At 38.5% G+C, this 13,985-nt stretch overlaps 1 protein-coding gene across 14 annotated transcripts in view; it reads left to right on the top strand.

The window, feature by feature from the left end:
- nav3 (neuron navigator 3) overlaps positions 1 to 9,323 on the top strand; it is a 210,638-nt gene extending 201,315 nt beyond the window's left edge. For all 14 annotated transcript variants that reach the window (XM_015395532.1, XM_015395533.1, XM_015395519.1 and 11 more), the window contains 6 exons: positions 279 to 433; positions 689 to 760; positions 1,983 to 2,179; positions 2,262 to 2,380; positions 2,576 to 2,779; positions 4,580 to 9,323. In XM_015395532.1, the coding sequence (XP_015251018.1) occupies positions 279 to 433; positions 689 to 760; positions 1,983 to 2,179; positions 2,262 to 2,380; positions 2,576 to 2,779; positions 4,580 to 4,699 (867 nt within the window). In that variant the 3' untranslated portion in view covers positions 4,700 to 9,323. The remainder of the gene's footprint in view (positions 1 to 278; positions 434 to 688; positions 761 to 1,982; positions 2,180 to 2,261; positions 2,381 to 2,575; positions 2,780 to 4,579) is intronic.
- The last annotated feature ends 4,662 nt before the right edge of the window (positions 9,324 to 13,985 follow it).

Raw genomic sequence — 13,985 nt, 5'->3', positions numbered from 1 at the left:
TTCCTTCCTTCCTTCCTTCCTTCCTTCCTTCCTTCCTTCCTTCCTTCCTATTTACTTATATATCTAAAGTTACCATATGTTATTGAGTTTGGAAGTTCTGTGGACTGAATAAAACAAACCTTTTGTCAACTTTCGGAGGTTTTAGTTTTTCCTTTCACTTCCACCTCACACTTCTTTGCTATTTGGTGCTGCTCACATAAAATCCCTCCAGAAATATGAGTTTTTAGTCTATCTCATAGATGCTTTATTGCTCAAAAGCTGGACTTCCTCTTCCACAGGACCTCCGTCGGTACCTGTCCAACCTAGCAGAGCGGTGTAACTCTGAGCGGACAGACGCAGAGCTGCCTACTGTGGTCATCCTGGACAACCTCCACCACATCGGCTCTCTCAGCGACATATTCAACGGCTTCCTCAACTGCAAGTACCATAAATGGTGAGGAAGAAAGTGAAACACCTTGAAGGGACAAGCTGGACTGGTGGCAACAGCCTCAGCCAAGTCGACTCAGATCAGATCAGTTTCCTTTATACCGCCTGATGTGAGAAATCCACCTCTAAGGGCAGCAGCACAGTATAAGTCTGACAAGCTAAATGTGAATAAAATAAGAGCATAAGAAAATGTGAATGTGTATATTTGTATCAGTGAAGCTCTAGCTTGAAATAACCATGTTTTTTTCCTCCCCCTGTTCAGCCCTTATGTCATCGGGACCATGAGCCAAGGGGTCTCCTCCTCTCCAAACCTGGAGCTTCATCACAACTTCAGGTTTGAAGCCTTCATCTGTTTAATTCAGCTTGTCTGACTCCTTTCTCTGCGAACACAATAGTAAATGACAGAACAAGCTGCAAAAGAGTGTGTGATCCAAACTCCAAAATCAACAGAAGCAACAGAAAATTTCTAATATCACAAAAATAAGATAATTAAAATATTAGAAACAGCAGCAAACTTTCTACTAGAGGGAGCCAAACAAACGACAAACCATATTGAAACAGATCTTCCATACAAACAGAAAATATTTGCCTGATAAACCAGACTAAATGTGAGATTAAATGTATAATTTAGCCTGGCCCCGATGAATGAGACATCAGAAGATTGTTGATGGGAACAAACCGTCGTTTTTCAAACCATGTCTGTGCCTATTGGCCAATGCTCTGACCAATGAGCGCAACTGACTGTGACGTAAGCACGAAACAGCAAATATGTCCTTCTTAAAAATGAATGAGCGTAGAGCCTCTTCCTGCTCACGTTTCAATGAAAACCCCAAGTGTCATCCTTCCAAAACTGATTCCAAAGCCAAGTCAAATGAGAACTGTTCAATAGTTGTTGCCTTCTTCCTTGTGCTTTCTGCCGTGTCACGCAGCTTTGTCGTCACACCCTCAAAACCCTGCCCGCTTTGCATCAAAAAATTCAAAACCCATCTCTGCATTGTGATTGGTTCGCCAGTTCTAGGGCCTGGGGCATCAATCGAGGCTAGACCAATCGCAGGCAAAAATAATTTTGGCCACTGGCGGGCGGGGCTAGTTTACTAGGCTAAGGAAATCCAGCATTTCAATAAGCTTTTTTTTAAATGTTTTTTTGACGTATTGCATCAGAAAAACTTGAAGGAAACAATAAATATGAACAAAATGTTTTTGCCCTCTATTGAGGTGGTTGTTCCTATTGTGCGCTTAAACACAGCTGGAAGCAACATCCTCATAACTAACTGACATTTTAATGTAATAATAACTTACTAAATAGCAGTACATCCATTAAGACGTTCCTGCGGGATGACCTTATGTGGACGACGATGTATTATGAGGCTTTGCAGTCGCTCAGTGAATGCCCTTCAAACCAAATGGAAAAACCAAGTCATTTAATCTGTAGTCATTGCCTTATCTAAAGAAGTAGATAAAAGAAACGTGATGGCATTTTAACTATTAAAATGAAAAACTGTAAATGATAAAAAAAATGAGCAGATATTAATAAGGGTGCGTCTGTCGTTCTGTAGGTGGGTCCTGTGCACCAACCACACGGAGCCAGTCAAAGGTTTCCTGGGTCGCTTCCTGCGCCGGAAGCTCATTGAGACGGAGCTAGATAAGAACACGCGCAGCAACGACCTGATCAAAATCATCGACTGGATCCCCAAAACCTGGCAGCACCTCAACGGCTTCCTGGAGGCGCACAGCTCCTCTGATGTCACCATAGGTCAGTCCAGATAAAACAAAAACATGCCGTTTGGGTTTATGGTGTCTTCTCTGTTTGATGGGTGCTTCTTTGCACACCGCAGGGCCTCGTCTCTTCCTGTCTTGTCCCATGGATGTAGAAGGTTCTCGGGTTTGGTTCACTGACTTGTGGAACTACTCCCTGGTACCATACCTGCTAGAGGCTGTCAGAGAAGGATTACAGGTACACAATGATACTTTGAATTTGCTGGATCAATCACAACATGTTCAGCTCCATTTATTACAAATGTAACGACCCTTAACAATCTACAAAAATGACTTTTTGCATTTTTTGTTGCCATGTTTGCACGTTTCTAAGGAAGGCATTCAGAGTTAAATAATGTCATGCATGCATCTCTTTTCCTCTCTGGGTCTTTAGCTGTATGGGAAGCGAGCAGTGTGGGAGGATCCGTCCAAGTGGGTGAATGACACATATCCGTGGAACGCCGCCGCTCTGCAACAGGAAGGCCAGTCGCTGCTCCAGCTGAGGCCGGAGGATGTGGGATATGACGGCTACAGCTCGTCCAAGGAGGGGACGTCATCCAAGCAGGTGTCTCAGAGCGACACAGAGGGAGACCCGCTGGTGAGGACCGTTCTCACCTCATGTATTAACAACGGGAGCAAATCTAGAAGGAAGACGGCAGTATGAACAGCTAGCCCTTTAAGTAAATTAAAACACGGCTAAAAGAAGGCAAGTAAGTGGAAAGAGAATTCATGATTACTGCAGCCCAAGAGGAATTAAAGGGTAGCCATCCAAAACCGGCTGGCTTGATTTAACAAGAGAGCCTGGGTGTGTATGTGCTTGCAGTTATTATGCGGTGGAGCCAAAACCCATTTCAGGAACACTGGAAGCAATTCACCAGATGCGGCAGTGCTTCTGCATTATTTAGATCATTAGCTCTGCAGCAGGGAGGAAAAGTTTGGCTGGTTTATAGAGGTAATTGATTGCAGAGTTCACAAAGTGCACAACAAACAGTGATGGAGTTTATGAGGTGGCGAATCTTTGCCCTCATATGTGAGGAAAAATCTAATTAGTAGCAGTATTTTTTAATGTAAATATTGTAAAGCATGGTTTTTCAATTAAGAAAATCTGTTTTTATTGGTTTATATTACTTTATTTAACACAAAACGAGTACAAGTGAAACTTGACGACTTATTAGGGCATAATATAAGTGACAGCCATGTTGGATTTTGAAGATCAGGTTTGGTGACTTTAAAAATGTCGCCATTTATTGGTTTCTAAGCTTGAAAACAAATTAGAAAAATAGCAAATACAGTCACCATCTGTACAGTCTGTCATCGGCGCCCTGATGGCGCTAATAAACATAGCAGTTTCTGTCAGGGATCACTCCGACAGGTATCGTTAAAAGGCTGCGCTGTTTCTAAATTTACTCTGGTGGACGTGAATAAATAGACAAGGCTACAAAGCTCCACTGCTTAAAGGAAGATTTGACCAAAACATTTTGTACTCATATTGAAACATATCGCAGAATGAAAAGGATCAGTTGCAGCTGCATCAGTTTTGACTATGGAAGGCCAAAAGTGCCACAATGTCGATGTATTAAAAAGTGGAAACATTTATATATTTATATTTTTCAATATGATAGTATAAATGTTTCATGTGATATATGCATTAAACAAATAAAAATTGTTTTATCTGAAAATGTATAAATAATTATTGTTTTTTATTTGAAATAATACATAAAATACTATTCATTGCCATATACCAAAGGTATCAGGAATTTATTGTATCCCTTACTTTAATAATTCTGGCTACTGAGAAGACATTTATAGTGATTTGAATTTTAAAGGTGATCTGCAGCTGACTTTTATTCTGTCCTTTGATAAAGAAAGTCAAAGTGGTTCAATAAATATGTATATTTTAAGGCACAATTTATTTAAAGATTGATCAATAGAGATTTTAGTTAACACGCTTTCATAAATATTAGAGATGCACCGATCGGATACTTGGATCTGATATTGACTATCTAGCTGGAACAGATATCGGTTACTTAATATCTAATATCGGAGATCCAATCCTCTGCACTTTGCATGGAACTGTTATTTCTTTCTTTTTGCTGCTTATTTGTAAGTAAATATTATAAAGCACATTTATATCTTTGTTAAGTTGCTACCTTTTTTAACAGTTGTTTAAAGTCTTCACTCACATGGAAAGATGTAATTCATTAATTTAACAGTTGAATCGTATCGTTATGGGATAGTGGCTGATATTCTCAGTCCAGATATCCAGGTATAGGATTGGATCAGAAAAAAGGGATTGGTGCATCTCTAATATATTATATGCTGTAAACCGGCAATTAGGCATCCTGGTTTAATAACTATCCATGTATTTATTTACTGACTGATTGATTGATGTTCACAGATGAACATGCTGCTGCGGCTGCAGGAAGCGGCGAACTACTCCAGCACCCAGAGCTGTGACAGTGACAGCACCAGTCACCATGACGACCAGCTGGACTCCTCCTTGGAGTCGGCTCTATGAGCCCATGACCCACGATGGCAGACCTGGATCCCTTTCCACCTCTAAACCCTGGAGAACCTTTGAACCCCAAAGACTAACAAACCCCCACCACCTTCTCACCCCTCCGCCACAATAGTTCAACCTTCCCTTCCTGCGAGAGCAAGTGTGCAACCTGTTCAGATCGCTAGTCCATCACAGAACCCGCACTCTAGAGATATATAATATATGGAAAGTTTTAATACCCAAAATGTTCGCTCAAATTGAAAGAAAAGGCCTATATTTTGATGGTGCAATATAAACCAGAATGTTTTTTTTTATGTTTTCAGAACCTTACTTTAATCCAAAAGCACTGTCCTCCTCTTTTTTTTGGACATTTTATAAAACAGTTCTTATGCGTTCCTGATGTGAAATATCAGTACCTCTGGTGGGGTTTTTTTCTAACAAGACACATTTCCTTTGGTTTACTTATAGAGGAAAATGTCCAAAGTGTTACGAAAATAACTAAAAAAACTGGATTTTTCTTTTTACCCAGTTAAATCCACGTATGTTTACATTATTAGGGCTGTTTCTTTGTTACAGAGGTGCTTCTTACAGACACGCACATACATACACACAGAGGAAGCAGAGAGGAAATCATCTTTTGATCAAAGCATTGTATCCATTCAGTCTCTTGGTTGATCACTATCAAACGTGCCAGAGTCTCTTTTTCTTTAATGTTTCAGGAGATCTTTGGTTTAAAAGGGAGGCATAAAGGGCAGGTGTAGTGATTCCTGGGACTTCAAACACCTGATAACGTCTGGCGATTTGCACAAAAATACTTTATATATTTTATTCTCCTATTATTTTTGGCACCATATGGGAGAATTCTGGGGCTTTACAATTCAAATAGGATCAGAATTTGCCTACATTATATATAATAATAATAATAATAATAATTAATATTTATTAAAGACCAGGAGCTGGCCCAGGGATGTATGGAGAATAATTTTATTTTATTTTTTGGGGTCCACTTCCTGTTAAACTCAGTTCCCAGTAGCCACCACAGCAGATCTAATGTCTATTTTATATTTTCAACCTTTAAATCCTTTTTAGTTTCCTATTGCATAGAATATATTCATTACCAGGAGGCTAACTAGGTGATATTAGTAGGCTGGTTACTGCCTGCAAATCCTATCTTATAAAATATATTTTTAAAACAACATAACATGAACAAAAGGGATGATGGATCCTCGGTTAGTTTTTCCACACTGTGAAGTTCCAAGTTCTAAGCAGCCACATTTCTTTTTTTTCTTATCCAAGGCATAGGGTATTAGCCTTGTTTCAGCCAGCTGACTGTCCGTGTGCAGGAGTAGCTTGGGCAGGGTGCAGCACCAGCTCATTAAAAAGACATTAACTCATAAGAACAGGTTTTTATTTTAACATTTTAGAGGATTTAGGACCATTAACATTTATCAACAGCTCATCATTCAGCTCTGGGTTAGAGGCAAAGTTGACTTCGGTTACTTTTTTAAATGTTATCAATGTTTTATTAAAAACTATTGATCTCAATTTTGAATACAATATTTGCACCTAGCAGTTTTCGGTACTCCAGGCCAGTAGGGGGACCCTACAGAGCCCCATTCCCTCTTTATACCTCGGACCAGCTCTAAACTTAATCGGCCAACATTTCTTTAAACCTCGTGGTGCTGGGTCCGCTGGCCTGAAACCTTTCAGTGTCAGCCACTGCCAAGCTGTTCCAAATGCCAACAACAAGCACAATGAAAGTGTTTTAGCTGCATGTCCCCCGGCCATCCTGCTGGAAGAGTGTGCCAATAGTTTCCCTTTGATCCGACTGCCAAGTGTCCACACCTCAAAACAAAGCCCACCATGGTTGTCCACTCAAAGTCCCTCACCTTCCAAACAACACAACCTGAGTGGGTCTTCAGCTTTAATCAACAGCGGTGAATGTCTACTGACTCTAGACAACAAAATGAAGAGTACTTAATAGAATAACCCAGCCTCTCCATTAAGATAATTCTGCCTGTGAAATACCTGCTTTCATCTTTGTCTGAAAACCAATTAAAACTGTTGTCTTATTACAGTTTAATTAGATCAGCCAAGAGCAGTAAAAGGGAACAATAATATTGGTGCTTTCGAACTGCCTTAAATGTTCAAAGTTTCTTAAAGCATATTTCACTCCATCTAAGACAACGGTATATTTAATGTCGCCTCATGCTACCCTGCTTCCACCTTTCGTCAAAGATGCTGCTTGAACAAGAAGCAGCCATTACTGCTTGCGGCTCCATCTTCTTCCTCTGAAGCACCATTGCTTCTGTCTGATAGTAAGAAACGAAGAGACGCTGTATTCTAGTTCAAAATCAGAACTATATTAAATAAAGAAACAAAAAAAAGGGGGGGGGGGGTATGTTTTAGTTGTTTTGCACCCAGTTGAGCTGGGTTAACTTGAATTAAAAGGAGCACAACCAAACTGTTTTTGTTTGTTTGTTTTTTAGCTTGATGAGCATGTTTTTGAAGCTTTTAAAAAAAAAAAAGTGGGTGAGGGGCGCTTTGAGGAGGGATCTTCACCTTGATGAACGCGCGTACTGGATGGAAGAAGCCATTTTGAATTTTGATTGTCCTCTTTTTGTTTAACTGGGTCGGTTTTGCACACTTTAAGGATCGGGTGGGCTGTAAATACTTATATAATTCTTGCACATTGAATCAAAGACGCATTTTGGCCGGTTGGTGTTACAAAATGCAAAACCCGCTGACGATATTGCCGTACTATGAAAAACAGAGATAAAAAGATGCAAAAACTCAACCCGCTGTCAGAAACACGTCTGTGTCTTGTGGTGATTTGATGTTTTGCCTATGCAGGAGGCATTAGCTGTATAGTAATAAAACTGTTTGAACTCACTAAACTGAAAAAAATGTAGGCACCTGTCCAATACTCCTTATTCTACCATGAAATACTCTTAATCCCCGCTGTCTTTAGAAATGCACGATGTTTCTTAAAGGGATTGTTTGGGATTTTTAAAGTGAGGTTCTGTTAAAGAATTACAAGCGGTTAATTATTACCTCCAGTAGATAACTCTCTTGTCATCTTTATTTGGTATAAATCCAGACTAGTTGGTCCAAGTGGCTAAAGTTAATGGCTAGTCTGAGAAAAGCAAAGGCCAAAAAAAAACTCTTACCTTCTCAAAACAACTCCAGTCTCACGGAACGTCATTGTGTCACTTTGTATCTTTTGGGTTTAAGCTGTTTTTCTCCCAAGATGTCTCGTCTATGCCATACTAGCGAACTTTGATGCCTTATTTGACGACAACAATCTATAAGTCTAATACATTACAAAGAATTTTGTGAGAAAACAGAATTGGCGAAAAGGCAAAAGGTCCCGCAGCCGTTTTGGGAACAATGGGAAGGTAATTTACCTGGAGACACCCACAAGGATCGTTGTGTGTAAAAACTTAGTGTAGGCAAAGTGAATTTGTTGTTTTTTTGTCAAAGGGACTAATTGAGAGTGTAAAAACCCAATAAGCAGCTTCCACATTGACCAAAAGCAGTAGTTTTACTTCCAGAGACCTGGTTTGGGAGTTGTCACATTTTGGAGACTAAGAACGTCATTCTCTTGCCATTTTTAGTATACAGACAAAGTCCTTGGGTCTTGCTGTGTTTTTAAACCCCTAAAGTGGAAATTTTTCTTTCATTCTTAGCACTTGTTTCACACAGGAAGATTGTTGGTTGCGCACTGCTGCCAACCTGCGATTCCATTATAAAGAGTCAGATTCTTGGGCAATTAACCACCCACTGCTAACATGACGATGGTTTCAAGTTTAAAACACAACAGTCATTTAAACTTCAGTTTATTTCAGTTAAGATTGTACAGATCATTGGCCATTAGCTTCAGCTAGTGGAAACCATTGACCTGGGTGTATACCAAATAAAGTTAACCAGTGCGGCTAAGATATTAAGTACCTAGAACTTCTCTTTGAATCCTGTACAATCCCTTTAAAAACCACTTCCTCTCTGGTGACTTTAGCCCTAACTCACCACAACCTTAGGTTGCATAGCTGTCTGAGGCACAGAAGTTGACCCGACACCGTACTGTACATCTAACAGGTGCTAATGGTCAGTAAGAAGCCCACCAGAGACCAACAAGTCTTGTTGTCATAACCTCAGGCAAACCTCTACAATCCTACCTGTACTCAGCTTCACACGTGTCTCTGCAGCCCAGCCTCGGATGGTTGCTAACCAGATGGTGTAGTTGCATGCCAAGGGTGAAATGACTGTGTTTACAGGTTGCTGTCTACCTAGACCTACACCCATGTATCAGAACCTATGTACGCTCCTGTTATAGGCCATTAGCTCCCAAGATAACAGCACTTTGACACCATTAACAGTGTACACCATTGTGTTGACAAGCAACTGGTCATTTTTTTCCACTTTACACTTTAGAGTTGCATCTCAGCTGGAGACCATAGCATTTACTCTGGTTTGACAGAATGTTTTGTTTCTTTCCGGGTGAAACATTTGTCCTTAAATGTTTTATATTTTGTACATTTGTATGTAACATATCATGTAAATATGCAGAGACGGTGATTTAACTCATCTGGAGGATTTTGTAGTCTTTGTAAAGCCCTAATAAATGGTATTTGGTGTCACTCAAGCAATTTGCCTCAATGAATATTCTGTATTATTTTTGTTGAAAGCTCCTTTTTTAGGGGGTTTATAACCTCTTTCTCCAGAAAGCATGTTAATGTGTGAGACAATAAGGATTTCAAATAAATCCATAAATGACATTTATACCCATGATAAATGTACATAAACTATTTGATATGGAGAATTATAGATTGGGATATCAGGGAATAGAAAAAAAATAGACTTTCGTTAAGATGCATTCAGTGATTTCTGTCTGCCATCTAGTGTTCAAATTTTACAGACACATCCCTGAGAGGAAATAAATATGTTCTTTCGAAGAGACGACAAATTCAGGGAGTGTTATCACAGATCCTTCCTCCCAGCAGCTGGAAGACTTTATAACCACCACTGTTCCCAATAACATCAATAAGTTGTTCCATTCATATTGATTTTGCACAGTTTCTATCTTATCCTTTATCTATCCATTACTATAAAAATGCCCATAGCTGTATATTGGTTATTTATTCTCCAGGTGCACAGTTTTATATTGATAAAACATTTTACAGTGCAGTATTTTATTGTTTATCTTTTAACTCTTCACTAGTATGTTATTCATATACTATTATATTCTGTTATAATAATATATTATAATTTTATGTATTAACATATATTTTTTTCCACATTGTTGCTTTTTTTTTTTAAGAAAAAAAAAAGATCAATTTGATTTCATTAAACATCAAATACACGCTTGGAAATTGAATTACAGTCTATACCAGTTGGTGGCGGTAGAGGGAACATTTTTTATGCCAACCTCCAACGAATCCATAAGAAGAAGAAGAAGAAGAAGAAGCTCCTAGAAACCGTCCATTGCAAAGATGGGTCCCAGCGCGACTCCTGTCACTCCGTCAGCTGACAACATGTTTAAATCAAACGGGCTTCCCGTCAACCTACCGAAACACTCCTACTGGATGGATTTCTGGGCCTTCGTGCTTTTCGACGTCGCTTTATTCCTCTTTGTATATTTCATCGTCCCTTAAAGGGGTAAGTATGAGGGAGCGCAGAAGTTTCTAGCTAACTGGGTGGCTACGGAAGTTATCACGTTGATTTGGATTTAATGTGAAGCAGTTACTGGTAATAGAAAAAAAAGTTTTGTTTTATCACGCTGGTGTGTTTTTGCTTTAAAATCCTCTTTTCCAGTTAAATCCGTCTCCGGTTTTGACGTAGAGCAACAAACGGCCATTAGTTACAAGCAGCAAGTCACGGATCACTATGATGCGTTTCAGTGTTTTCTGGAAATCAGCGATACATCCGCCATCAGTTCATTATTAAACCATCTATCAGGCTATAAAGAGATTTAATCTGATTTTAACTGTATAAAGATACACGATATATTCCAAAGCTGGGACGTTATCACAGCTTCCTGGACGCTGCCTCTGCATTTTCATCAGTTTTAGATTCGGACTTTTACTATTTTGATAGTTTTATTTATCAATGTTTGGGATGATTGTTTTATTTAACACCTAATTTGTTCAAAGCTTCATATCATACAGATGGCGTCCCACTTAACCCAAAGAACAGAGCTAATGGTGCCCTCGCCAGACATATTGTTTGTCTATTACAGTGTCAATATAGCACTGAACTACTTTCATTGCATTACAAAAGTAATTCCCTAACCTGCAAAAAAAAAAAAAACAGATAATAATTTCTCCCCCACCATGCTTTGACAGTGGATCTATGTTTTATACTGATAGGATCCGTCTTGTTTTTTACCAAACACTACCTGCCTTTGCTGTGGTCTCAAATATGAAGCAGAAATTTCAGATAATTAGATAAAACTTTGCAAACCTCAGCTGTTCCACCATGTTCTTTAAAAAAAAAGGCTTTCCTGACTAACAGAGGCCATTTTTGATTCAGTCCTGGACCATCACTGATAAACAAATCACAAAGAAAAGAGTTTGCATCAGTGCCAAACATAATGTATTTCATATCAATTTTTGTTCTTTATACAGTGCTGTCTAACAACGGATATAATCTCAAAGTTTTTTTGTATGAAACAAAAGATCAAGTTTTTGTACAGGAATTTTTTTTAATTTTAGTAGATTTTATATCTAATATAGATCAAATCACTCTAATCTATCGTATCCAATGGTTTAATCAGTCTGAGGAAGCAGAACTGGTTGTTTCAAAGTCATATAAATGCTGAAAGTGCTGATGGAATTCTTTATTATTTTGTTTCTCCTGATCATAGAAACTTAAGGTTCACTGTTTAGGTATCGGCGACGTATTAAAATGAGTTCAGATAAAGTACAAAAGCTGTAAGATGCTTCTGTGATGGAAACTGTATTTTCTAGAGAGGCTGAACAAAGGAACATAGTAAAGAAAAGTTTCTCTTTTTTTATCCTTGTCAAAAATACAAAAGTTTCTAATGTGTTACAGTATCAATTTGGCATCTTTGGCTTTTCTTTTGACTTTATCTTGAAGATTAAAAAAGATCCTGCCAGAGGGTCATATTACATTTTTAAGAAGAAATATTTAAAAAGCACCAGAATGATCAATAATCAGCTTAAAGAAAACATTAACTTATTACTCCCCATATTTATTGGGCAGTAACTACAAAAGCAAGTTATTGATTAATGAATTATCTAAAGCAAATTGATCTCATGATCAACTAATGATTAATTACCAAGCGTCCATTTTGTGAAAAAAAGGTGTATCTAGCGTACAGGGCTTTTAGTAGAGGTGGTTTAGCTACTTTATAAAAAATTAGAACTTGTGTCCATGAAGTGCTGGAAATAGCAAAAGCCTTTTCTTTCTATTTGCTAATTGCTAGCATGTCTTTTTCAATAATCTCATCCTGTCTTTCCAAACAGCAGAGAAGTTATGCTTCTCCTCCATTCAGCACATTTAATGGGCTATATTTAGATGATAACTGAAGGATTCTATCTTATGTTTTTATATTTACAATTAGAACCACATAAATTTCATTCTGTATCCTTGTCACTATTAAGTAATCCCAAACTGGACTCCTGATCGATTCATGTTTCTGCACTAGCATTACTTATCTTGCAACCTCTGACACTATAATGGTAATAACTTGTGCAATGTATAACGTGCAATTAATATTTGATACCCTGTCATATACTGTATATACTGTATATATCCCATGCACCTTTTTCTCCCTTTGGCACCTTCTTCTTCTCCTTTGACTATTAGAGCTGATGCAATCAGTATATTTCTCCACTGTGAGATCAATAAATTCAATCAATCCATCAATACTATTAAGGTTCCACTTAAGAATCCTGAATGCTGCCCTCTACTGGACAGTCATAACTTGACACTGAAAGAAATTCCGTCTAAAGGCTGATTTATACTCAGAAACCAGGCCGTCTGCGTGAACGCAAATGTTCCCCCGCCCCTTCCGCAGACACTCTGGTGCACCTCCCTGAAATTGTAGGTGACCGTAGACAGGCGGACTCTGATTGTTCAAATCTACATCCGCTCTACACTATGCGTATTTCCTGTTTGGTACCTTACCAACTTGTTTTGTTTGTATGACCGCCAGTGTGCAAAATGACCTTTTTCCACCTGGATCATCGCTCTTTTTTTCCCCCCTCATGTCCCTCCGTTGTCGCACAAACTTGCTCCCACTTTCACATTATCAGTTAATCATATGGAACAAATTCTAATCTGATAAATTATTAACAGTTAACTGTAAATCGATTATATGTTTCCATCTTAAGCAGTAGCATCCTTTTCCCAAATCAGTGATGGAATCTTAACTCCCTAATATTAAAATAGACAGTATGCTCCATATTAATGGTGAGATCTGCTCATATAGATGTAATGAAGTAATACAAATATTTTTTTAAACGTTCCAATTTGTCTTTGCTGATGCCAAACAGCTTTTAATGGAGGTGGGAGACTAAACACAACATAATTCACTGACTTTCTTGTTCCAGGATGGACCCCTTGGACTGGCTGCTAAGGATGTGGAGTGCTGCTCTTACCACGCTGTGAGAAGGCTAACCCAGCTTTGACTGAATTGAACCATGCGGCAGCTGCCCACAGCTCGCTCCAAAGGTGCTAACATTTCATGGGAAATGCATCCTGACTTCATATCAGACTTCAGCCAGAAGCTGCACACTAACTATTCAAGCGGATTCCTTTTGTCGAAGCCATGGAGAGGAAAATTGAAGTATTTGTGTGCTACTGGGAACTAAAAACCCCTTGAATGACTACAATCTCCAAGACTCTGAAAAAACATGTTTGCAAATGATTTTTAGATGTCTCTGTCATCTCTATAAATGTTAACTAATAATGTCTTTTTTTTATCTGGGAAGAACAGATGAGCTACAGGAAGTATGTGGTTTGTCAGAGTAAGCCATAAGCTAAACTGTTGTTGAGACCAATGTAAACAGGAGCAAAGAAACACGAAACATTAGAAGCAGTGTGTTGATGTGGGGGAAACTCCATGCAAAGAGTTAGCAATTTGCACATGGACTATTCATGCACAAATAAAGTGTTCTTCCTTCCAGCCTATTGTACTTTACTTCTTCTATCCAAGACTTTTAATCCAAAATATATTAAAATGGAATAAAATCTATAAAATAAATGTATTTGCAGTATTTGTAATGAAACACCTGATAAATGTTGCTTTTTACTTTAATAGCATTATGAACCAATTAGGTAG

This window comes from Cyprinodon variegatus, unplaced genomic scaffold (assembly GCF_000732505.1).
Source record: "Cyprinodon variegatus isolate N-32 unplaced genomic scaffold, C_variegatus-1.0 Scaffold744, whole genome shotgun sequence".
In the NCBI taxonomy this organism is placed as follows: domain Eukaryota; kingdom Metazoa; phylum Chordata; class Actinopteri; order Cyprinodontiformes; family Cyprinodontidae; genus Cyprinodon; species Cyprinodon variegatus.
The sequence above is the reverse complement of the archived record's forward strand: the minus strand, read 5'-3'. Positions and strand labels throughout refer to the sequence as shown.